Raw genomic sequence first — 27,933 nt, 5'->3', positions numbered from 1 at the left:
TCCAAGTCAAAATAGGATGGCATTTCTGTTGGCCTTTACTAAGGCATCAAACTGGGATTATGTTATTCTCAATTCTGGCCTTCCAATACTAATTGGAGTAGGGAATAATTTGCTTGGACTAGAGTTCTGCAAAAGAAAAGCAATGTAATAGTTGAAAATAAAATTTAAATTAATTGATCAATCCTCAAAAAAGATGTATCCCATGTACATTATTCTACAGGAATTTATATTTCCAAATAGTGCTTAAGATTATTGTTTTCAAAAGTCTTCTCTACAGTTTTAGAATATGCTTCATCTTCCTCACAACAATAGAATTTTAAATCAATTAATTTCAAATTAACTGAATGTTTCTTTTACAACACTATAGCTGGTGATTTTAATGTAGTGTTAACTGGATGTTAAAATTTTTATCTGCAGCTGGAGACTTTTGGTTGAAGATAGACATGGAACCATGTGTCAGATTCTCCTTGCCAAGGAAAAGTCCTTCTCCAAAATTAGCTCCTACAAAGAGGGAACAACTCTTGCATTCCATGGACTCAGAATTCAGACCAGACTCATTCGAGACAGGTACAAATAAAAAAAAGATTCCAACTGAAGTGTTATTTACAAAGATTTTTCAAGATTTAAGTTTGTCTGTCATATGTATTATAAATTTCATCCCCCCCCCCATTAGTAAATTAAAAGACAAAAAGAGTATTTAATAATATTCAGTCACATTATACTATGGTGTGTTCCAACAAGGTTATATCCTGATAGTACATTAAGAGACACAAAAAGAGTGTTTAATAATGGGGAGTCTTATTGTGCTGAGGAATGTTCCAAAAAGGTAATGTTCTAATAGTACATTGAAAGACACAACAAGAGTGTTTAATAATGGACAGATCACATTATAATGGGTTCTTATGAGCCATGACCTAACATACTGTGAAATAAATTTAAGTGACAATTACAAAATGTTTTTGGGCCAATTAAATGGAATCCATGACCACATATGTACATATAGAAAAGTTATTACAGGGGCATATTAACCTGAACAACAGAGTAGTCGGGGGCCCTGAGTGACCGAGTGGTCTAAAGCGTTCTCTGTTACGGATCACTGCCATCTCACCTCTGTCTGCATGGGTTCGAGTCTCAGATTCGGCTAATGTGGGTATGTGAGAAAGCTTGCCAGTAGCTTCTCGTGGGTTGGTGGTTCTTTCAGGGTTTTCCCGGGTTCTTCCTCCACCATTAATACTGGCCGCCATGTATAGCCTATCGTGTGCTGAAAAATGGCATTAAACCCTATAACAACAACAACAACAGAGTAGTCATGCAATAAAGCTGTGGAATATCTTCTGGACTTTAAGAAAAGCTGCCTGAAGGAAAGTGAAAGCATTCCCTCCCATCAGATAGCGTTGTTCAGTCACCTGTGGTCTCTGACCATTTCCATTATCCTTGTAACAACTCATCAGAGGGAAAGTTCAATTTGATGCATTGGTTCAGCTGATCATGTTTCATCCATGCAAGGTTTATATCCTCTCTAGGAGCCATTGCAACTCCTGGTCCATGTGACACATGCACAGCCAGATATAGGCAAAGATATAAAAAAAAACAATGGTTTGCAGTTAGTACACTCAGTTCATATTATATTATTATTTAATGAAACTAGGATTTGAATGTCATTAGTGATGAAAAAAACACAAAATATTGGGGTTGGGGTGGCAAAAAATAAGTGACTAAACAACTCTCTCTATTTATGGAATAATAAAGAATTAATATTGTGTGGACAGTATGCAAGTGTTGACCCAGTGATTGCTGGTGTATATCGTAAATTCCACATATAGCACAATGATAGACCAGTTTTAGGTGGTGTAAACTAACTTGTATGATGCTGTTCTGTTGTAAAGAGCAATGTCAAAGTAAATGGCATGTGTCCTGCAAAGTGAGGTTGATCATAGGAGTAGTATGGCTTTTCCAAAAGAGTTAAAAATTCCAGCAAAAGACAATGGGACTTTGACATTGGAGGAAGACAGTTAACAAAATAAATATAATGCCTGAACTCCCATTTAAATATCTTACCACTTACTCCCCTTGTTACAATGATGCCATGAAAATTTCATCCATATGTGTCTTGTTTTGAAGATAGTTGGCTGCCAGCAACAGTGCAGCTTACAAAGCAAAATAGATAATTGAAATTGTTTGTCTTACCCAGAATTTTGGTATTAACATTGAGCATAAAATATGGAATATTGTTGGATACACCATTAACACCATGTACAGTTCAGATCAGGATTTAAATGCAAGTCTATTTAGAGTTTGGATGTGAGACAGCTCCCATGACTGATATGCCCCCATAGCAAAGAAAGTGGAAAATTGGTAGAATTTCCTATAGAACACAAGCCCTTTATAAGTCAAGGACAGAAATAAACACAATTGGCACAGAAATGATCAGAAGAGTACTACCTCTAAATTATAACTTTATGAAGGGGTACAAAGATGCATTAACCATGTTATGTAGGCCCAATATTTCTACCTATCAAGTTGAGTCCCACTGCAAACAACAAAGATTCTGATCTGACACAGCAAAATGTGCCTGCAGATCAGGGTCTTTGCTGTTTGATTTACTGATCACTCCTAACAAACTGCACAGGCCTAGATCTGCCATTGCATAATGCGCCGGCAGATCTGGTTCTGTGCAGTTTGCAGTTGGACTTGTCTTAAAAGCAAATATATATGGCATATATTTAGGTTTTGAACCAACCTTCTAGATTGTAATGTTTATTATGCCAGTTTCCTGGATAGATCTCCAGAGCTAAATTTTTTGTTACTTCCATGGTATTTATTAATGATCCTTCTGCGCAGGGATCCAGCCCTGTTCAGCATGCTGGATTGTGTCTGGTCTGGTACTGCAGCTAAAACAAATAGCCAGGACAGTAGTCAAGACAGTGGGAAGGACAGTCAACTTGGAGTCAATAAAGTAAGACATTAGACAGTTAATCTCACCTGCTTTACCATTTTTAGACTTTATTATTTTATTCTGTATTCTGATACATATGTATAACTCATGTTGATTTGATCTTATCCCTCTGTAAATACATATGTATAATTCATGTTGATTTGATCCTATCCATCTATAAATACATATGTATAATTCATGTTGATTTGATCCTATCCTTCTGTAAATACATGTGTATAATTCATGTTGGTTTGATCCTATCCATCTGTAAATACATGTGTATAATTCATGTTGGTTTGATCCTATCCATCTGTAAATACATATGTATAATTCATGTTGGTTCGATCCTGTCCATCTGTAAATACATATGTATAATTCATGTTGATTTGATCTTATCCTTCTGTAAATACATATGTATAATTCATGTTGGTTTGATCCTATCCATCTGTAAATACATATGTATAATTCATGTTGGTTTGATCTTATCCTTCTGTAAATACATATGTATAATTCATGTTGGTTTGATCTTATCCTTCTGTAAATACATATGAATAATTCATGTTGGTTTGATCTTATCCTTCTGTAAATACATATGAATAATTCATGTTGGTTTGATCCTATCCATCTGTAAATACATATGTATAATTCATGTTGGTTTGATCTTATCCTTCTGTAAATACATATGAATAATTCATGTTGGTTTGATCCTGTCCATCTGTAAATACATATGAATAATTCATGTTGATTTGATCCTATCCATCTGTAAATACATATGTATAATTCATGTTGGTTTGATCTTATCCTTCTGTAAATACATATGAATAATTCATGTTGATTTGATCCTATCCATCTGTAAATACATGTGTATAATTCATCTTGATTTGATCCCATCCATCTGTAAATACAGATGTATAATTCATGTTGATTTGATCTTATCCATCTGTAAATACATATGAATAATTCATGTTGGTTTGATCCTATCCATCTGTAAATACATATGTATAATTCATGTTGGTTTGATCTTATCCTTCTGTAAATACATATGAATAATTCATGTTGGTTTGATCCTATCCATCTGTAAATACATATGTATAATTCATGTTGATTTGATCTTATCCATCTGTAAATACAAATGTATAATTCATGTTGGTTTGATCCTATCCGTCTGTAAATACATATGTGTAATTCATGCTGATTTGATCTTATCCATCTGTAAATACAAATGTATAATTCATGTTGGTTTGATCCTATCCATCTGTAAATACATATGTGTAATTCATGTTGATTTGATCTTATCCATCTGTAAATACAAATGTGTAATTCATGTTGATTTGATCCTCTCCTTCTGTAAATACAAATGTGTAATTCATGTTGATTTGATCTTATCCATCTGTAAATACATATGTATAATTCATGTTGGTTTGATCCTATCCATCTGTAAATACATATGTATAATTCATGTTGATTTGATCTTATCCCTCGGTAAATACATATGTATAATTCATGTTGATTTGATCTTATCCATCTGTAAATACATGTGTATAATTCATGTTGATTTGATCTTATCCATCTGTAAATACATATGTATAATTCATGTTGATTTGATCCTATCCTTCTGTAAATACATATGTATAATTCATGTTGATTTGATCCTATCCATTTATAAATACATATGTATAATTCATGTTGATTTGATCCTATCCTTCTGTAAATACATATGTATAATTCATGTTGATTTGATCCTATCCTTCTGTAAATACATATGTATAATTCATGTTGGTTTGATCTTATCCTTCTGTAAATACATATGTATAATTCATGTTGATTTGATCCTATCCATCTGTAAATACATGTGTATAATTCATGTTGATTTGATCTTATCCTTCTGTAAATACATGTGTATAATTCATGTTGATTTGATCTTATCCATCTATAAATACATATGTATAATTCATGTTGATTTGATCCTATCCATCTGTAGATACATGTGTATAATTCATGTTGATTTGATCCTATCCATCTGTAAATACATATGTATAATTCATGTTGATTTGATCCTATCCATCTGTAAATACATATGTATAATTCATGCTGATTTGATCCTATCCATCTGTAAATACATATGTATAATTCATGTTGATTTGATCTTATCCCTCTGTAAATACATATGTATAATTCATGTTGATTTGATCTTATCCCTCTGTAAATACATGTGTATAATTCATGTTGATTTGATCCTATCCATCTGTAAATACATATGTATAATTCATGTTGATTTGATCCTATCCTTCTGTAAATACATATGTATAATTCATGTTGATTTGATCCTATCCATCTGTAAATACATATGTATAATTCATGTTGATTTGATCCTATCCATCTGTAAATACATATGTATAATTCATGTTGGTTTGATCCTATCCATCTGTAAATACATATGTATAATTCATGTTGATTTGATCTTATCCCTCTGTAAATACAGAGGTCTTGCTAGGATTTTAAAAATAGGAGTCCAGGACATGAATACCCCATCACTGTGCCTGTTGATGACCTAAATGTACAACTTAACCAAGCTGTGATAGAGGGTCAGTATGCCGTATCACTGTCATAGTGGGATGTACAATTTATATGAATGGACTGTTATATAGATAAACCACATTTTCAAACCGTATCATGTAAGGAAATTTAATTGTTGGAATGTTTATATTTGGAGAAATTAGCTTCTTTGAGCATTAGCCTAGAAACTTCTCTTGCCCTGTGATCATGTCACTCTATGTTTGGAATCACTATCTGAACAAAACTATAAATTTAGAGATGTTTAAACTTTCTGTAATAAGGGCTGTACCAGTAAAACATATACCCCCCAGGGGGAAGGCATGTTCAAATTCAACCAACCCACAACAGAAGCAGTTAAAAAAAATTATGATCCACCGTCAGATATATATTAATCAAAAAACACTGCCCCCTACAGAAGCATATTTTTTTAACATAATTTCTGGTTATGGGTTAGTGGGCAGTAGAAGCGATTTTAATATTGGGTTGGTGACAGATGCGATTTAAATGACAGCTGGCTGGAGGTAATCTACTGAATTCATATACATCATATAATCTGCTGCATATTTGTATTCATTCATTATAATCAGTCTTTTGTCTTTTCATTTGTTTGTCTGTCAGCCATGTATGTCTCTGATACTGTGAAATTTCAAATTTTCATGGTGGCTTATTATTTGTATATGTCACTGATCAGTCCCTTAATACTTACTAATTTAACGTCAATGAATACAGATTTTATGATAGGGATTTATATTCTAATACAGAAATCATGTATTTGTATCCTTACTAAACTGTGTTTACTAAAGTGATCACTATGTTTAGCTATTTTTCTTTGTTCTCAGGCATGCTGCTTTTGATTAGAATAATAGTTAAATCTTGTATTACTTTTAGTGTGTGGTCAGATTCCTTGTTATCATTTTTTTTGCAATAAATGTTTTGGTAAACTTATAATACATGATTTGTCAGAAGAAGAAAAAAACATTAGTGTCTGTGGAAGTGATGTTACATTATTTCTGTCTTTTTTTTTTACACTATACCATTTCTTGTAAGAACATATTTCAGTTACTGATGTCTTACTTTTATGCTTGTTGCAAGACTAATATAAAATTTTAAAAAAAACAAAAGAAATATAGCAAGTCAAACATTTTATATCATTAATAAGATTTGTAAAAATGGATGAAAGTCAAGGAATCATATTTCCCAGAGTACTTGTAAAATCAATGTCATTGCAGTTAACTGTATGGTCTAGCCGTAATATTCTGCACTTCCAATCCAGTTGTCACAGGTTCTTTCTCCCACTTCTAGTCTTTCATATGAGACTTATACCTATGGCCTGAGGGGCTTTCATGGAAGAGTGGTATAAGATGCTTGTCTTGTGATACAGATCTGAGGTGCTTCCATGGCCGAGTGGTACAAGATGCTTGTCATGTGATTACTTGCCTCCAATGTGTAAATGAGAATGTTGTCAGTACTCGTGGAAGGTCATTGGTTCTACATAAGTGGTGTTTGGTGTCTCAGAATTACTTGAATTTTCTTCAGCAGTAAAACTGATTGCCATATATAGATTCTCTTCATCTGAAAATGGTGTAAAGGCCATAATGATCTACCGAAACCCAGGATCTCATGTCTAAATGACTTCGGCTGTTGGAGATAAACATCACATCAACAGAGGCTCCATGTGCCCAAGTGTACTAAGGTGCTTGCTTTTGCATCACTTGCACATCTCACAGAGTGAGTTTTTGTCACAGATCAACCAATTTGGGTTGGTGGTCTTTTAGGGTTCTTCCTCCACCTAATATATTGTTACCCCCCTCAAAAAAAAAAATCCAAACCAAACTAAATCAACCAACTAATCAACTGTGGCAACAACAGCAAAGGTACTAGTCCATCATTTTTGCCACAGCTGTATGGGTTTATCAATTTTGACTCTAGTAATTTTTGTATACCTTTGAATATCGTCAATTATGCCTTTCTGACAGTTACTAAAAAGTCATCATCAATTTATACAAATGGATTTTTCATGGTGAGCTTATGAGATGGAGAAGTCTTAAGCAATCCTGTATCACACGCTGCCGAAAAGTTTACATTTTAGCTCACTTAAAGTTTCTCTAACAATGTCCATTGTTCCAACTAGAACTGTTTTAACTTATTCAAGCTATATAATATTCACCGATATCTGGAGATATGCATCTGTAATAAATATTTGTAACAAAGTATGAGAATTCATCAGTGTTTTTCAATGATGCATTTGAATTGAGCAACAACCAGAATCAACATACCAAGAAATAAAATTATTCACATCTCTCAGGCAGAAGTACAATGTATACTGATAATCATAATCTGCAAAATATGCCAAATTATTTTCCAACCATGCTGATAAAGTGAACATAATCACCAGAATGGACAGAAACAGACCAGAACAGATATGACCAGAAGGTTAAAATTGGTTTTATACATTTTTTAAGTAGCTAAATTCACATTGGTTTAGTTAACTGTACACCCGTTGTCTTCCCTTTGTTACAATTTCTTACTGAAGCTGAGAAAATAATGTTGCACACATAAAAAGAGACACACATCTACTTATTATTGTTTTTATTATACTTCTCCATTCCAGCCTGTTCCTATGATCTTGTCCTCCCACATACTGTTTGTCTTATTTATGATATGCTTCTAAATTTGTCACTTTTCCTACTACTATACTAATTGTCTGTGAATATGCATATCAATGTGAAATGCAACGGGGAGACTAAATCCAAGATTAAAAACCTCTACATTTATGGATTTATACTGCTTGGATTCCATGTTTCTGCACAAAACTCAAGAAATCAGGACTCACTGTACTAATTCAGTTCCCACTGTAAACCTGTGCAAACACCATGATATTAAAATTCAATAACTTAAATTTTCGAGTGCTTATGATCAAATTTGTATCAGTATAGGCACATCTATGATGACAGCTTTTGTGAAAAGAAAACTATAACAGCTGCACCATTTTCTGGGCCAACACAAATTTGAAATGTGTGCTTTCAATACTGTACTGAAGAGTCAGCTGCTGATTTCAGTAACGAGTGTTCCAAACTCAGGTCTGTAAAGGGATGGAAATTATGTTAATAAAACAATGTCCCTCACTTTTTTCAGTCAAATGTAGGACAAGCTCTCAAAAGATTCTTTTTGCTAAAATCTTACTTTCATTATCAACCAATCAGGGACAGTCAAACCCATATATATTCTATTTTATCTTCACTGATTTATAGTATGGTTCTCTTTCTTTCGTATCTGTAGTAATGCGAGTCCTTGAACAACTCTCAATGGTTGTCAACCTTTTTTGACCATGCTGACTGGACACACTGGAAGATAATGTTCAAGTAACAGAAATACCATGGAATAACCAGAGACCAATAAAATCAAATAAAATAGTTTAGTTATCTCCCCTGCAGGGATGCTGCCAGGATTTCAGGATTTACTCTAAGTTTTGTGTGTGTGATCTCCAATGAGGAAGTGGTAGCAGGAGGAATAGCCATTGTTAAATATCTCCCTAACACTTAAATATCTGTCACTCTTTCTTACTGTTCCACTCTGTTATGGCTCTACTGAAATCAAAATACTTAAAGAGATGTCATCTCTACTTGTATAGTGATTATTACTGTGACATCATTGGGCATGGTCACGTGGTTGTGGTGGGGTCTTGGTTGGGATGGCAGAAAGACCATAGGCTTACTCCCTATTTGACAGGTAATTGCGATGTTGTCAAAAGAATTAAAACATTTCTAACAATTCAGTTGGACTCGTTTTATATACTTGATTCATAGTCAGTGAACAAGTTCTAAAATTGATGTTTATATTGGAGCCATGTTTCTCCATCACATTCAAGATTTGAATATACCAAAGGTGACATTAGTACAGTTGCATCCAAAATTACTATCATGGCTACTTCAAATGTTATTTAATGTGAGACTTTAATGCCAGAACTCATAGCTTCAGTAATTTTGGGGTTTGAAAAATGAATTTCTTCTCAAACAACTCAATTTGGTGCAGATTACATTGTTTTTTAATGATACTGGGAGAATTCATGACGTGTAAAAATTGTACAAGAAATGAACAACATGTATGGGGATTCTCTGATATCCCCTATGAGCATTAATCTGTTAATTGTTTCTGAATTTAGTATGATCTGCCTCCTTGTATGAATATTATTCTGTGCTGTCTGAAACGCATATGCATAACTAGCTTGAACAAGTTGCTGTTCTTTATGGTTGTGCAATTTTCAACATCTCACAGGTATTGCCCATGAGTATTCTCTCTTGGATTTCTCTGTTCCAAAAAGAAAAGTTTTCCAGAGGTCTCACATACGGTTTTAAAACTAGGAGTCCAGGACTCCCATTCTGATAAGAATAGGAGTCCCACCAGCAAAAGTTGCAGTCCCCTCCCAAAAAACTATGCAAATTATAAGCCATTGAGTTTGATTTCTACATTCTTTATAACACTGACATAGCTCTTGTTTGTCCATCAGAATGAGTCTGAATTTTGTCAATCCAAGGAAGGTCTTATTCAAAGCACTAAGCTAGGCATCACACACTTTCTTACACTTGGCTACTGTCCCATCTGAACTATCATTTCCCTCTCCTGAATCTCATTACAATCTTCATCAGTTTGCTGTTGAACCCCCAAATACCCATTCAAGTCTAAGTCTCAACGTGTCATTCCGAGGTCATGTGCATGGCTTATTCCGCTACACTCGAAAATGAACACAATAATGAAAGCTAAGTTGTTTATTTTGATGTACTGTTATAAATGACCACATATACATCTCTGGGTCTTTCTGCCTCTGAATTCAAGCACTGTAAATATCAGTAGATTTTCCCACCCAGCTACCATTTAAAGCCTTTGATCTTGCCGCCCAGCTATTGCAGCATGTTCTTTTGATGTATTCTTATAATGGTGACCTGTATGGGGGGAGGGGGGCTTTCTGCCACTAACTTCTGTCATTGTAAGTATCAGCACAGCTAATTGATCGACACATTTTCCCACTAAGCAGGTGACTGAAACATGACTGGCAAGTCTTTGAATTTTGCCGCACACATATTACATGTGTACGGAGGACTCTCGCCTAAGTGATTTTCTGCGTCCCCAATACAAAATTGGCATCCAAATACACGTGATTAAGCATTTCTGAGACCTCTGAGTTTTCACTAATATGAACTCTGTCAAAAATTCACTTCCTTGAATCAGTGCTTTGTTGCCTCTTATGCCAGATTTTTTCTCTTCCATAATGCTGTATTAGGGTTTTTAGTCCCACATTCCCATAGTCTGCTTGTTCAGACATGGCTGTCTTGAATAAATATAATCGGCATATTGTCCATCCAACATGTACGTCAATTTTGGGCTCAAAATCACACACTGGTATTTCTAGTGACATTTTCCCAATGTCCAACAGACCGATATACATGAAATTCATTGTCATCATAGCTATCACCAGCCAGTATTTGCCAACTGAAAACATCATCTGAAGACAAACCCTGTTGTGATTCAGCCATTTTGGTTTCCTGTGTGGCCCTTATTTGAAACATGCATTTGTAAAACTTTCATGATGAAAATAAGGTTAAATCTACCATAAAATGCTTGTTCCATGGCCCTATGAACCAACCAGATTTAATTCAGCAGCCATTCATGTCAAACTGAAGTATATAGTGTCTGGATGTCGCATAAGCGCTGCAAGACCGCTACTGGCAGTGCGAATTACGTTGCAAAATGCACTTTTAAAGTTAAAAGTTTAATAAAAATTGCATACAGTGCAAAGCACATTTTATATCTACGACATTGACGTAATTTGCAGAACGCATATCACTGCTTTAAGAGTATGTGAATTTGTACAAATTACGTGCACTCACGTGTACTGGCATCATTTTGTGACCCAATGTTTTATTCATGTTAGACCACTAGGAGGGGGTTAGATGCGACTTTAAATATTTATTCATTTTATTTTCTGACAATCCCATCATTGATTTCTCATTTTGTGAACAGAACCCGCAATAGAAGTGATTTTCCTAACCAGCTTTCCACTGTCAGAATCAAAATAGTTTGAAACACAACCTCCTACAGAAGTTTTTTTTTGAAGTGCCATCCCCGGGGGGGATATATGTTTTACTGGAACAACCCTAAGTATGTGTTAGTATTGTTAGTTGTGTACAATATTGTAAATTTGAATTTTTTAAAGCTAATAAGTAAAGTTATTCAAGTTTACATCAGTACTTCTCCTAGACAAAACTAATTTTAGTACTATTTTATTTTTTAGCCATCAGCATCTACAAGAACAAATTGTCTGGGGTTTTGTTACATCATGGTCCCAGAGGGTGTGGCAGAAGAAGGTTTCCATGTAGAGCAAAGCCTCAAGAATCCAATTACTATTCATGCCCCACAAATCAAACAGCTTAGTGATCTGCATAATACTGTCAGGGCAAGTATACATCACAATCATGCAAAACAAATATCCAACACAATCATGCAGGGCAAGTATCCATCACAATCATGCAGAACAAATATCCAACACAATCATGCAGGACAAGTATCCATCACAATCATGCAAAACAAATATCCAACACAGTCATGCAGAACAAATATCCAACACAATCATGCAGAATAGTTGAAATTTCAGAAGTTGATTTTTTTTTAGTTTCTGGCCATCCCCATTTTCATATGTTTTTCATATCTTTCTTGATGTATGAAATTTCCCAGCCCTAATGTTTTAACTAGAAGAAAAGAAACTGCATTATTTATTTCCAATTTAAATAATATTTTTGACTTTCATTCATGGTTTCTACTTCCAGTAAATTTTAGTTCTGTTTGTAGGAGCACATCTCCATTGAGTTGTCTTTCACGATGCAATATTTTAGGTATTTACATACTTGCGCCAGGTACAAACTTAGCATTATGGGGAACATGTTCCATTTGAGTTTTCCTTTATCATGCAACATTTACATATATGCTTCAGGTACAAACAGGTACATACCCCCGAGTTGTCCTGCACCAGGTATTTATACATTGATACAAAACTTGGAATGAAAAAAGGATATGTTAAGTAAGATTGGTAGGCACACCAGAAGAATCCATCAGGTAGTCATATCTTTGGAACATACACCTTTAAATAATCACAGAAATTATTGTAATTTCAATATGGTATAGATTGTTGTCCAGTTCTAATTCTTTTTCTTTTCTTTCTGAGTAACCATTCAGAATAAATCCTAAATCAAACATTTATACCAAGTTTGGCTGGCAAAAACAAATATGATACAACATTTCTTGTCATGTTTTACATCAAATCAAAGATATATTTCCACTGTAGCTTATAGGATTCCCTTGGTGCAACCCTTCCTGCATGTGTGCCAATCTTTCGTGCATGTGTGCATCGATCCTCCCTGTTCAGGTTATAATTCCTTTTGCTACTTAAGATAATGACATCAAACTTACACTGTGAGTGTAATGAATGGCATGAATAAGTATTGTACATCTAAATTAGGCTGATATTACTTACGTTCTCAGATGCATTGAAAATTGCTTGGAAATTGTGTTAAGGCTCCATTCCAGTGCCTTTCCACCTCTTACAAGTAAATCTAATGTGATGTTGCATCATGGGATGGATGTGGGTCACCGAGTTAGCAGCAGGAAGGATGAACCATACAAGGTTTAGAAGGGTCCATTTGCGAAAATAAAGCTTACTACAAAAAATGAAATAATACAAGGTCATTAATGCCAAACCAAAGCCTCTAACCGACTGAGATTTTCTCTAATTGGGTTAGCTCATTTTGTTATTTTATTTTTGACATTTGTGTTTTCAGATTTTTATGCACATTTGTTTACCCACCCGGACACTCAGTTTTTGTCATCACCCTCCCAGCTGCTGTCTCTTAACCAAAAATTGTATCAAGACCTACACAATATCGTGACCAAGGATCATGTAAATTTATTGTGATAAATCCATGTGCTTGCACATGTGAAAAGAAGTTTTTGAACTTAATCATATCCATATCTTCTGAACACCAAGTCTGATGAATGTTTCACAGAGTATGTGTATCGACTCCATTAAACACAGCTAAAATATTGCAGTTATCTCTGATCACTTTAGGTATTTCCGTGTATCGCTGAGTAACATGAATCACCTGTGTTTTTGTGCCTGCCTCAAGAAAATATTCTTGCTGGATTTGCTTGTTTGTCCAGCATCACATTATCGTATACCACGAGATTATTAATAAATCCATCGAGGTCATCTACAGATGGGGCTTCATCAATATCGGTGATAAAATCAAAAATATCATTACCATCCTTGTCCAACAATTTTGCATTTTCATTAAAATCTTTAAGCACATTGTAAGCATCACTGATGATCTACAGATGGTACCACTAAATATAACTTATCCCACTTGAACCATCTTATTATCAGATTAAGCACAGTTGCATCTTACCAGACCCAAATAGACCTATGATAATTACTCTGATAGAGTTTGGTAGCGCTGGATGATGCTTGACTGGCTTTTGCTTTCATGTCACTGAGAAATCAATGATATCCATGTTGTACATATATAGTAAATAATATGGATTTATATTGTGTTCGATGCAGAGCCCCCACCCCCACAAGTGGATTAACAACAATAATATATAAAAAATAAAAAGTGTGCACTTACAGGCAAGCGTGTGAAATGTGGTTAAAAAAATACAAATTTATTTTGTCTGATATGAAGACAGGTGTTGATATCGCTGCTTCAATGGGAAAATTACCAGGAGCTCCATGGGCTAAATACCCAGGAAAAAAACAACTTCCTGGATGTAATTATTGTGGTCTTGGAATCCGACTTGATATCCGACTTGACAAACGAGACCAACCAAGACCTGGAGAGTATCCAGTAAATGTGATTGATCATGTATGCCATATTCATGATGTAGAGTATAAAAATAAGGATTTACAACAACTACATAGTTGATTTACTCATTAAATTCCATAAAAAAATAAATCTTTGGAGAATCACTAGCTAATTTTTTGGTAAGATCTGCAATGAAAGGTAAACTAGTGCTAGGGGCTGGTAATTAGTTGGCTAATTATTATGATAATAATGGAATCGATTTATTATAGCCCAAGAGGATATTGGAGGGGTAGAGCAGCAATTAGTTCACTTGCTGATGCAGCAAATGTCACATGTTCTGTTGCTGCAAATTGGTTAGCACAACAGCAATATGGCAAATTTACCACCACTCCCAATGAAGTTCATCCAGCAGATATTTTGTTTTTACCACACAATACCATTCAAACTGGTAGACGTCAATCATGCACACATAAATATGCATTGACATTCACATTGCAAGTAGATATAAAGAAGCAGAACCATTATCAACAAAAACAGCAACTGAAGTTGCATCTGCATTTGAAAAATTTTTTCACTGCGGCAGTCTGTGATGGCCACAGTTGCTACAGGTTGATCCTGGCAAGGAATTTCTTGGTGCAGTATCATCTGTGATGAAAAAACATAACGTCAGTATCAGACAAGGACATACCAAAATTCATCACGATCAGGCAATTGTTGAATGATTTAATCGAACACTTGCTGAGCTATTATTTGAATATCAATATGTGCAGGAAATATCCCTGAACAAAGTTCAGAAAGACAGAGATCTCATGAATAGGTTGCAAGACTACCAAGTGTGATAGCTGCTTTAAATAATGAAATTACTTGTGCAAATTCTATGAAACCTACCAATTCAGTCACAGTAAAACATATACCAGTACAACGACATGATTTTTTCTCAAAACAACCAGTAATAGGTAATGTCACTGAAAGATATTTATATTAACCTGGTGAACTTGAAGGGGTAAAAAAAAAGAGCAACTGATCCTATTTGGAGTGTAACCACACATAAAATGGTAAGATCCACATGTAGATCTGCAATCTACAGTCTAGATTCAGCTGCTCCTCAGCGTGAATTTGTACGTGAACAATTACAAACAATTTCTGAAGAACAATTACCACCAAGTTCACTTTTGTGAAAGCAGTGCACCAGTGCCTCAACGTTGATTCCATTCAAGACAGGTTAAAATCACATTTTCAGGTGTGTGACCAAAACTATTATTAATTCTATCCATGGTGAATTATTTTGGATTTTTTGATTTGCCTCGTGGTAAATCTTAATCATTTTTGTGAATTCCTGATCTGATATTATTCCATCGCTAAGACTTGATGATATCAATGAAGATAATCTGGTGTATGCTAGCATCACTGTATGCAACTTTATTGTGTACTCGTGTAATTTATCAACCATGCACGTGGATATTTTTTTTGCGATGATATTGAGAATACCAGCAATGCCAGTTATAATGATTACACCAATTCCATTGCTGATCCTATCAGGTATGATGCTGACAATGCACTGATAACCATTACTGTTCCAGCAGTAACCGCAGATGCCAAATATACAATTATATCAGTAACAATGACACATCTGCAGTATATTTTTTTATTTTACTGTTTACTCGTTGATGATATTTTTCAGTTTTTATACCACGTATCTGAAAGTTTGAACATCAGTTGGGGAATTCAATTATATTTTAAATAGTACAACATGGAGGTGCCTTTTTTTTATGGTTCCACTACAGATATTACTTTGTCGTTTTGATTTAATAATACCAACAATACAGAAGGTCCAGATTGTTAAAGATGGTGTAAAATGTGGTAAATGCCGTAAATTTTGTATCTCCGATTACTGAGAACTTGTATATGCTGGTAACCTCAGAGCTATGTTTGATTGAGTGGTGACCATAATGCTGATCCAGACACTACTGTATATACTACACTATCAGTGATCTTTCTGTTTTGGAGAATTTAATACCGATAACTGTTGACTTTCCAAAGAAATCATCAATGATTCCATTTATTTTTGTTGCAAAAATTTACAAACACGGTTACATGATAAGCATATTCAGATCTGAACGTGGTCATTAACGATGTCATCATCGGGATGCTGCTATTGTTGACATATTTCTTTGTTGCAGCATCATTGTTTGATTCTGATTCTCCAAGACGTAATCATATTATTAGCCATTTTGAGAGAACCAGTCATTGTATCACCAGTGGTTAATAAACGATCATTGATCTCAGTTCTGATTGTGTTGTTGTTGCTGTCTACATATCTTTTTGTTGCCACATCGTCATCTGATTTTGGTTCTATTCCATTAATAATTGTATTTTTACCCATGTTGAGATCACCATACATAATATCCCCAATTCTTCTGATGCATCCAGTAATCTCTCCCATGAGTGTTAAAATTAATTCCTTAGAGTTTTTAATTTTACAGTTTTGAGTAAATATGGCTAAGCTATCTTCAGTCTCATCTGAAACCTGCAGAATAATAATGGGATGTTGCTCGTCTTTAATTGTCCTTGTTTATCTTGAAAAACAACGACTTCAGTTTGGTCCACATTTGCAAGACTCAAAAGATCAGCGAGTTCATTTTTTGCCTCGTTAAGAGTTGCATATTTGGATATTTCACCTTGGAGCTTGCCATGAGTCTTACTCAGAGTAGATCTTCAGTAAATATCTACCATTATACTTTAAGATCCATTTAAAATGTTGGACACCGTGGTATACTTGTGTTTGACTTTATGATGGACACAGCATTGAATACAGCAATTACTTCATGTCCACATATTGCTGGATCTGTTATTGTGTGTTGGTAATGCTGAATAACAGATTGCAGGAATATTTATTATTCCAGTGCTCACATATTTAAAAATTCTTTTGATGATACCAATCCATAGGAATCAATCACGTATGCAACCCAGTGAGTACCTGGACCAGAACTTTGATTGAGATTAATGATACCAGTTTCAATATTGTTTGGTTGATTTGGTAATTGATCACGCATAAAGACATCTCTTTAATTTTTTATTTTTATTGGCACATCAAGTAAATCAAAATTGGACATAGGAAGAATCAACAAAGTGTTCCAGGAAGTCTTAAACCCTTTCTTAGACCCTTTCCCTTTTCCGTGACCTGTTGCTTTCTTTAATTCCATCCCAGCAGCAGTTCCAACAGCACCAAGTGTAGATGCTTTTGCAGCAGCTGACTGTCTAAACAAATGTAAATGTTCCAGCGAGAAGTAGTAGGATACAATGTTGAGAAATCCTGCTGAAATATTTGCAAACCAGAATCCACATTCTGATCACGCCCTATGAATGTCATCAAATGATGATATGCACGTGCTACATGATTATTTTCAAAATCCAGCAACACTTTTTCAGACGCTTCTTGATGTCCATTTATCCTTAACTCATTCGGCCCCGATCCCATCTGTAGGCGTGATCCGGTTTCTGCATTCATTGGCCAATCCCGCCTGTAGTCGTGAATTGTTTACTGCATTCAATGGCCGATCCCGTCTCCAGGCGTGATGAATGTGTTAGATACAACGTCTCTGATTGGTTAGAAATGGTTTATTCCAAGAACTCAACAACTATTAAACCAATCAGAAACGATTTTACTTTCATTTGTGGAAATTTGAATTGTTCAGAAGCAAAAGGCTAAAGTTTGAGAGCGGTTTAACTACACGTGTTCTGTTCATGAAAAATCGTAAACGATGGCGGAAGGAAGAGTGATTTTTGATGAGAGCAAAAATGTGGAGTTTCTCGGGTTTGATCTTGAAATTATTGAGCAAGCTGAGGAAAGATATGTTCAGCAGTTGAATATTTTGTGAGATTTAGATTTGGACATAGAAGTTTTTCTGAGATTGAATCGTCCGAAGATGATGATGTTGACAGCGATGATGACGGAGTTCTTGTGGATAAATGTTGCACATAAGTTTGTAAATACTGTATAAATAAGTTGTGAAAGACTTCGACAAATATGGAAAAAATTACATCAATGTGTTGACAAATTCATTTGAAATAAATGGTGAAAATTTTGTGGATTTTGTTTGGATATAAGAAGAGAAATTAAGGTAAGAGTGAATGCATGTGCACGATGTTTTCAAACAGGTAAAAACTATGGGGCACAAGCAGCTAGACACAGCTTTGTACTTATGAGGCATATCAGCAGAGATACTGAAAACAGTGCTGGGGCCGAATGAGTTAAAGAAACTTCATTAACCCCAAGTGGGTCAAATACCATATTGTAATAAATATGAAGTATGCGCATTTGGTTATAGCACCCCGTTTTAAGGAATTCTTTGTGATTACTTGTCTGATTATTGGAGTTCAGTGCAATGGAAATATTCCTTAGCCCGAAATAATTAGCCAATTATTAGGAGCAAACATCATGAAGCGAAGTGTTAGTGAGTTTCCATGATGCCATAGTTCCCTAGTATTAAATTTGGGTTAAACTTATGACTTCTAGCAGGATTTGCGCCAGGGTTTGTTACCGCTCAGTCAAGCATTGACCTCTGGCTTATAACAAAGTGATTATGTATTTGAGAATTCCATCGTTGGATATCTTGAAAAGCTATAAATGTATGTCGTGGTGCTGAAACTCCCTGTTGTGATGTGATCTGCTATGCAAATGTACCAACATTTGTACTTGAGATCAAGTCTGTAGTCATTGTCAACCATGATATCGTTTCATTTTCTGCCACTGTCCATAAAAGAGAGCAGCCATTGTTCTTCAGCAAGTGATGGTGACATTATTGGCATCCACAACAAAAATTTCGTCAGTGTCACATTTCCATGAAGTACCACAGTTGCAGCTTGATTAACTTCTTCAGCATGCTAGATAGCATCATCATCTGTGGATTTTCGAATGAGAACAACTGTATGATTTGCCCTGAAGATAACTTTTCTGACATTTCTGCAGAAACCAAAGATATATGACAGTGGTATTGCACAGCTAAATCTTCCCTGAGCATCAATTTGATTTATACGTGCTGCAAATCCCAGATTAAAGTTTGCGTTTGCAAAATGTAAGCTTTCAGCATTGGTGGTGTCAGCTGCAGCAGTAACTTTTTTTGGTCTTCGATGAGTATAAGGTCAGCAATCAGCACGATCAATAGTATCTTTTGCAAACATTGACAGACAAGCAGACCGTGAATAATCATCGCTGTATTGGGATAACCCCAATATCATCGTAGCAACATCAAGATCATTATGACAAACCTCAATTTCCCAGCCATCAATAATATATATGATGCACTGTTAAATAATGCCATAATTCCATTATTAACAAACCCACCCTGCACATCACCATAAGGATTACCATCGGATTTACAAGCCTACTCTGAACTTCAGTGAATGCCTCAGGGGGTAAGAAATTTCTGCTTGTATCCTGAACTTGTAGTTCAATTTGACTATGTTGGTTTGGTTCTCATGCTTCATAATAATAATATTGATAATCACGCACAGACTCATCCTTGAGTACTGGTGCGTTGATGTCAAACGCTGGATCAGATACATGTTTAAACATTATTTATATTTGCTACTATCTAAAATGATGTACCATCACGATCGCTTAATGGTTGCGAAGATATAACCCACTACCAAATTTGCAGTTGTATTTCGAGCTTCTTCACCAGCTAATTCCTTCAACCATTCATTTGCAGCTTGATTTATTATTTTACTAACATTTGCACGCATGACTTCAGTACTGGGTAATTTTACTGAGGTTTTTGTCAGATTAATCGTGTTAGTCTATCCTTGATTGCTGAGAATGCTTTACTAGCAACATCACCAACAACACCAATACCTTTATCATGAACGTCAATAGCTTTCATTCCCAGCTGCTTTGCAATCGGTATTGCTTTTGGGGCTATCCTTCTAAATAGACCCTGAACAACATCACCAAGTCCATCTCTGTAGATTGCTTTATAAGTTGGTAATCACGAATGTATCACCCTGACCATTACAGGTCCAAGCTAAGCATTATGTATGATCATCTTATTTCAGTCACTGTTTCTAATTGCATACCGTAACCACTATGGTAATCATCAACGATTTCATCAATGAGGGACCAGTAAACATTAATGTCCATGATACCGCCTGTAAATAATCTCCGGGGAATGATTGCCAGCTCGTTTTCCAGTGATGAGGATTTCTAGCCTGTCGACGTATGCAAGGAAGTTATTGGGGCATGAGATAATAAGGCCACCACCAGGGGCAGAGCTTGCATCTTCCTCACTTGTTGTTTGGGCTGGTTGTTGATGTTTTTTTGTTGTCATTGTAAAAAAATTTGTTGTTGTTGTAATTGTTGTTGTTGTTGTAATTGTCGCTTTTGTAACTGTAAGATATTTATCTATTCCATGGAAAAATGCAATATATTTTGTATCATTATTTCAGGCCTGATCAACTCCATATTGTAAGCAAAATATCCAATTGTACCAGTTATCACGACTTACAGTATCATTAATGTGCTCGGGTTTCAAAATTCTTTGATAAAAACTGTATGGCATATGCAGACAATGTTTCCACACTGTCAGTTTTTTAATGAAGGCAATACTCTTCGGAAATTTATCATTTATATCAATTTTGGCTCTTGCTTGTTCTGGTTCTGGTATGTGATCCTTTATATCATCTATTTCAGTGTGAGCTTGGTCAATACCTTTAAGTATTTCTTTCATTGGTTGAGCAGCAGCTATTTCACTTGGAAGTTCTCTTAGAATCTTTTTTTTTTTTTTTAGTTCTTTCTGCTATTTTTCCAGTTGCTGCTGCAGTTTGCTCTAACGTTGGAAGAAGGCCTTTGGTAACCTTTGTAACATGTCCAAATAACTGTTCTGCACCCTCTATAAATTCCACCTTAGACTCCTGATGCTCTTGTAGTTACTGCTTGGCAGAATCACGGACGGGGAGATATTTCTCAATCACCTCTAGTTGCTGTTGAGCTAGTTTAGCTGTGTGAGATTCCATGGTTAGTGTTATTATTTATATAATAATTTAATTACACCATACAGCAGGGTGATGGCAAAAATTGAGTGTCCAGGTGGGTAAACGAACATGCATGAAATTTTGAAAATACAATTGTCAAAAATAAAATAACAAAATGAGCTCACCTAATTAGAGAAAATCTCCATCAGTTAGAGGCTTTGGGTTGGCATTATTGACCTTGTGTTATTTCATTTTTCATTGGAAGCTTTATTATCGCAAATCGACCCTTCTAAACCTTGTAGGGTTCACCCTCCCTGCTACTGAGTTACTTAACTTCAATAACTCTATATATCAAACACTTAAATACCACCTGTCTTGCAAAGTTACATGTTAGTCCAGATTTTAAAAATACATATCTGCAGTATAGGGCATCTTTTCAACCTTAGAACAGTAAATAGCTGCTTGGCAATGATAATGTCTCCAGTAATTGTAATTTCTTTTGGATTTCCCTACATCCAGACCCTTCACAAAGTCAAACTTCAAAATCCAGATAATTGGCTTGAGTTTGAGTTTCATATGGGTTTCTTATTACATTTAATGAACTTTTTTGGCCAGATTACCAGACTGACTTTAAAGTAGTACCTCAGACACTTTAAACTGCACATATTATATCATTCATGGGGCCTGCATTATCAAACTGTTGATTACGGAATTTTTCAAAAAAAATGACATCCAGCTACCAATACATGTTAAAGACGAAAAGTAAAAGTAAGTTTCTTAAACAGTTTTAATAATCAATACAGTACAGTAATATTCACATTAGTCTGAACGAAAGCAGGAAGGGACACAATTATCGATTTGAGTATGTTACATGGCAGGAGATACAATTATCATTGTCATGTGCACTGAAGAAAAATTCCAAGTATAATATCCAGTTGAGAGATAGTAACAAGCCATTGAGTCGCATAGGGTTTGGAACTGAAGTTTGTGCACCTGTACTAGCAGTAAATATGGTCTACAAGTACTTTACAAACTTTTCAGATGAACATAATGTGTCATCAATGCATCAGTATCAAATACCGAACTTTTAAAATGCATGTTTTCCAACTTTAGCAATACATGATATTTTGTTACACCTTACTGAAAACTGGTCAGACTTACAGAAAAAAATAAACTTCCTTACTGTGATGATCTTCTTAGCAACCCTGAACAAGTTCTTAAAGTTTACCAAGAGTTGCAACACTCCGCTACGGAATGGATGTTTGGCTTGTGAGCTACTAAGTAAAGTATATTTGTCTTCAGATTTTACTGTGGCAAATTTTATGGCCGTCAGAGTTCCTGTGAACAACAAGCGTGTAATGTGAGATCCTGATAACCGCTAACAAATGACCCTGGTACGAATTTGCTAAACTTGTCACAATCCAGAATATTTTGATATACTTGGAATGTGAGAGTTCTATAAATGTTCTTGCATAACCTACTGTACATGTGAATAATAGCATACATTACCCATGGAAATTTGGCCTCCCAATATCTTTGAAGAGCTCTTTTATACTTATTTGTGCCATATTCTCTTTCATTTTCCTTTCTCTCCTTATCAGTTTTTCTATTTCATGGGATCATGTGGGTTTATTAGATAACTTAATTTAGATTCCTCTTAAATCTACAAACTTGAAGTCTGAGCAACCACCGCAAACTGCATTATTCAATGCCCAATCAGTATCACTACTGGAAAGGCGCACATAAATAGTTAATTTTATCAACGGTCAGGATGTCAACAACTTTTTCCTAAGAGAATCATGGCTAATGAAATCAGGTGATAAGCCAAAGTACAATCAGCCATGAACCACAGACCTGTCAAATGAAGAAGGACATCTTTATTTCCATCATTGCACCTATATGATTAGCTTGAAGTGAAAAGTACATATATTTTATGTACATAAATACTGTTATTGTACATTTTATGTACACAAAAATACTGTCATGTTCTTTTGGATTGGGATTTCCTGTATCAATATAAACCTTTCCCCACTCCTGCCGCATACAAAGGATGCACATGTATGAGATTTCATGTTAAACATCAGTTGGCATGCCAGCTAATGATTTATAACGAGTAAGAGATGTTGTACCATACAATTATGTTGTTTATATTAAGTTCATGGAACATAGATTTGTTTCCAGAGGGAAATTAAAGTTTATGTGATTTCATTTCCATCTTGTTAATCTCAGTCAGGGCCGGCACTACCATATAGGCAAACTAGGCAGCTGCCTAGGGCGCTGATTTCAGGGGGGTGCATTTTTAATTTTTTTTTATTGTTTATAAATTTGGAAATTGATATTTTCCGGTTGGGGGGGGGGGACACCAGAATCTAACCTTGCCTAGGGCGCTAGATAGTCTTGCCGGGTCTGGCGCCGGCCCTGATCTCAGTATCTTATATTTCACACAGATCTGACATGACAGAACATTCAGTTAAAAATATTATCATTGTCACATTATTTTCAGCAGTATAATGTCTAATATGAAGTAATATTCCCTTTGTTTGCAGGATGATGGCAGTGGTTGTAGCAGAAAGACTTTCATTTCAAAGATACTTTATATAGATAGACTTAGTGTGGTAAGTTTTACTTAATAAATTTTTTTTCTTGCATGACAATTTAAAATCTTCTGATAATATATCATAATATGTCACTCAAACTCTAGCAGATACTGACACCTGATATCTGATACTGAGGCTGGCAATTTGATACTGAGGCTGGCAATCTGATACTGAGGCTGGCAATTTGATACTGAGGCTGGCAATCTGATACTGAGGCTGGCAATTTGATACTGAGGCTGGCAATCTTATACTGAGGCTGGCAATCTGATACTCAGGCTGGCAATTTGATACTGAGGCTGGCAATCTGATACAGAGGCTGGCAAAGCTGTGAGCATTGAGTGATTTACAGGCTCTAATTTGTGTCATCTAACAGACTGCCACTCACACACAAATTAAAATACCTGTAACTTCAACTTTTTTCAACTGTGTTTTGTGAATTTTCAGTGTGCACTAAAAATATACATGTACTCATGTTGGGTAAGGGTCAACATAAAATACTTTGATTTATATAATGTGCGATGCTCATGAGTAGAGTGTGCTGATGTCTGCTCTGGTGATAGGTCAGTTAGTGATAGAACAAGTCTTTGATTATTACCAATAGAGCAAATCTTCTGATTATTAGTAATTGAGTAAATCTTCTGTTAATTACAGAGTAAATCTGATGATAATTACTAATAAAGTAAATCTGATGACAGTTTCTTAGTGTAAATCTTATGACATTTTGCAATAGAGTAAATCTGATGATAATAAGTAAGAGTAAATCTTCTGATAATTAGTAATATAGTAAATCATTTGATAATTAATCATAGAATACATTTTCTGACAAGAACTAATAGAGTAAATCTTCTGATAATTAGTAATAGAATAAATCTTCTGTTTGTTTGTAACAGAGTAAATTTTCTCCTGATTAATAATAGAGTAATTCTTCTGATAATTAGTCTTATAGCAAGTCTTCTGACAATTAATCATAGAGTAAATCTAGCAATTACTACTAGGGTTATCTTACCAACAGCTACCTTGCTAGGTGCTCAGCATTAAGAGGTTAGTGTTAGGACTGGTCAGCCTGGCTTCAGAATAATGTGACTGGGTGGGACATCATGCTTCATGTCTGTGGCATGATGTCCCAGTGTAAGACATCACTATAAACTGCCACACTGCAACATCATAGCGATATGACTGAAAATTGTTAAAGCTATGTTAAAAATCCAAATCACACACACACACACACTTACATGGGTTAATCTTGTGATAATTAGTAATAGAGTAAATCTGCTGATGATTAGTAACAGTGAATCTTAAGGCAATTACTTGCAGAGTAAATCTTCTGATAATTAATGATAGAGTAAATCTTCTGATAATTAATGATAGAGTAAATCTGATAATTAATGATAGAGTAAATCTTCTGATAATTAATGATAGAGTAAATCTTCTGATAATTAAAGACAGAGTAAATCTTCTGATAATTAATGATAGAGTAAATCTTCTGAAAGTTAATAGGGTAAATATGCTGATAATTAGAAATAGAGTAAATCTTCTAATAATTAGTAATAGAGTAAATCTTATGACAATTTCTAAAAGAGCAAATCTTTCTGAATGATAGAGTTAATTATAATTATTAACAGAGTAAATCTTCTAATCATTATTGGTTTGAGCAAATCTTTTGTGACCCTGATAGAGTAAATCTTCTGAGGACTGTTCCATTTAAACATACTTGGTGCCAAGGGAAGGCATTTTTTTAAAATATATACAAGGGTACTCAGATTAGAGAGTTTTGATATAAAAACAATACAAAATTCTAAATTGCATCTATAGATGACTACTTCACATTAAAAAGCCTTCCCTGGATCCCAAGAATATTTTACTGGAATGGCCTGGAAAGTTTCAGGGTATATTTTCTGTCAGTGAGTGAAAGAGTATTACATATACTGTTAACTGACTTTTACGTGTGGAGTACCATATTGTGTAGATACTGGTGGTTACTAAAGACCACCAATTGAAATACCCAACATAAAACACTTTACCTAATGAAAAGATGATATCACTGAAAATAAATGAATGCACAGTATAGGATATTGTGATTTTAGGTATTATTGCTCTGTATTGCTTCCAGCACTGTATATATTGTTTCCAACACTGTTGTATTCACATTATATAATATTGTAAATCAGTTTATGACTGCTGTCTGTTGCTTCCCACACTGTTGTATTCACAGGATATGATATTGTGAGTGGTTTTATTACTGCTGTCAGTTGCTTCCCACACTGTTGTATTCACAGTATGTGATCTTGTGAGTTGGTTTATTACTTCTGTCTATTGCTTCCCACACTGTTGTATTCACAGTATATGATATTGTTAATTGGTTTATTACTGCTGTCTGTTGCTTCCCACACTGTTGTATTCACAGTATATGATATTGTTAATTGGTTTATTACTGCTGTCTGTTGCTTTCCATACTGTTGTATTCACAGTATATGATATTGTTAATTGGTTTATTAATGCAGTCTATTGCTTCCCACACTGTTGTATTCACAGTATATGATATTGTTAATTGGTTTATTACTGCTGTCTGTTGCTTCCCACACTGTTGTATTCACAGTAGATATTATTGTGAGTTGGTTTATTACTTCTGTCTATTGCTTCCCACACTGTTGTATTCACAGTAGATAATATTTGAGTTGGTTTATTACTGCTGTCTGTTGCTTCCCACACTGTTGTATTCACAGAAGATAATATTGTGAGTTGGTTTATTACTTCTGTCTATTGCTTCCCACACTGTTGTATTCACAGGATATATTATTGTGAATTGGGGTATTACTGCAGTCTATTGCTTCCCACACTGTTGTATTCACAGGATATGATATGTGAGTGGTTTTATTACTGCTGTCAATTGCTTCCCACACTGTTGTATTCACAGTATATGATATTGTTAATTGGGGTATTAATGCAGTCTATTGCTTCCCACACTGTTGTATTCACAGGATATATTATTGTGAATTGGTTTATTAATGCAGCCTATTGCTTCCACACTGCTGTTTTCTTAACTGCTGTCTATTGCTTCATAGACTGTTGTTTTCACAGTATATGATATTGCGAATTGTGTTATTACGGCAGTCTACTGCTTCCCACACTGTTTTCACAGTAACGGTATATGATATTGTGAATTGGGGTACTACTGCTGTCTGTTGCTTCCCTCACTGTTTTCACAGTATTTGATATTGTGAATTGGTGTATTCCTTCAGTCTATTGCTTCCCACTAAAGCTGTTCCGATCAATTGACCCTACTCATAATCGAGCCAATTATTGGAACAATCGGTATAATCGGTATTGGCAAAAATAATCGGTGCCAATGTAAACAAATTTCCAAAATATAAATTCATTCATAACAGTCACCTTGTCATGGCTTGAATTTTAAATCAGAATTAAATAGTGGAAATTAAGGAATAAAAATTTGATTTGGATCTTAATTTAAAGACAGTATATTCTTAAAAGTAAATACTTTTTAACATACTTGCTGTAAACTACTGCTGATTGTCTGCTCACAACAAATTATCAATGCCATGCATGCACTCATCCCAATCACAGCAGCCAACGAGGCCTCGTGTGCCTGTTGAACTTCCAGCATACACATGACAGGGATGGTCCTGACTTTTAAAAAGTTGTCGCCAAAAAAAAATCACCAATCTCAATATTTTGTTGCCAGTTTTCAAACAGTGTCACCAGAATAAGTAGTGAATATTTTTCCAAGACTATTAATGTAATAGGCAATGAAAATTGAAAAAGATGGGATAGTTATTACTTTATTGACAACAAGCAATACAGCCATAATATTACAAAATAAATCATTACATGATTGTTTTGCACTACTTCCATGGTCTTTGCATTGCGCACCACCGTTAGTGCATAGGTTTAACTGTTGTCACCTGAAATAAATGCATTATCAAATGTAAAATATTTTCTCTCCTACAGTCTCTCTTTTTTCAATAGAAACATCAGGTATTAAGGAAATCTATATTATGTATATTATTTT

At 34.9% G+C, this 27,933-nt stretch overlaps 1 protein-coding gene across 2 annotated transcripts in view; it reads left to right on the top strand.

Moving 5' to 3' along the window:
- LOC149787382 (DNA repair-scaffolding protein-like) overlaps positions 1-27,933 on the top strand; it is a 101,440-nt gene that overhangs the window by 45,254 nt on the left and 28,253 nt on the right. For both annotated transcript variants that reach the window (XM_089977971.1, XM_089977970.1), the window contains exons 11-14: positions 418-567; positions 2,842-2,956; positions 11,781-11,942; positions 23,856-23,924. In XM_089977971.1, the coding sequence (XP_089834097.1) occupies positions 418-567; positions 2,842-2,956; positions 11,781-11,942; positions 23,856-23,924 (496 nt within the window). The remainder of the gene's footprint in view (positions 1-417; positions 568-2,841; positions 2,957-11,780; positions 11,943-23,855; positions 23,925-27,933) is intronic.

This window comes from Sinohyriopsis cumingii, chromosome 12 (genome assembly GCF_028554795.1).
Source record: "Sinohyriopsis cumingii isolate HCF-2022 chromosome 12, ASM2855479v2, whole genome shotgun sequence".
Classification (NCBI taxonomy): domain Eukaryota; kingdom Metazoa; phylum Mollusca; class Bivalvia; order Unionida; family Unionidae; genus Sinohyriopsis; species Sinohyriopsis cumingii.
This window is presented reverse-complemented; position numbering and strand designations above follow the sequence as displayed.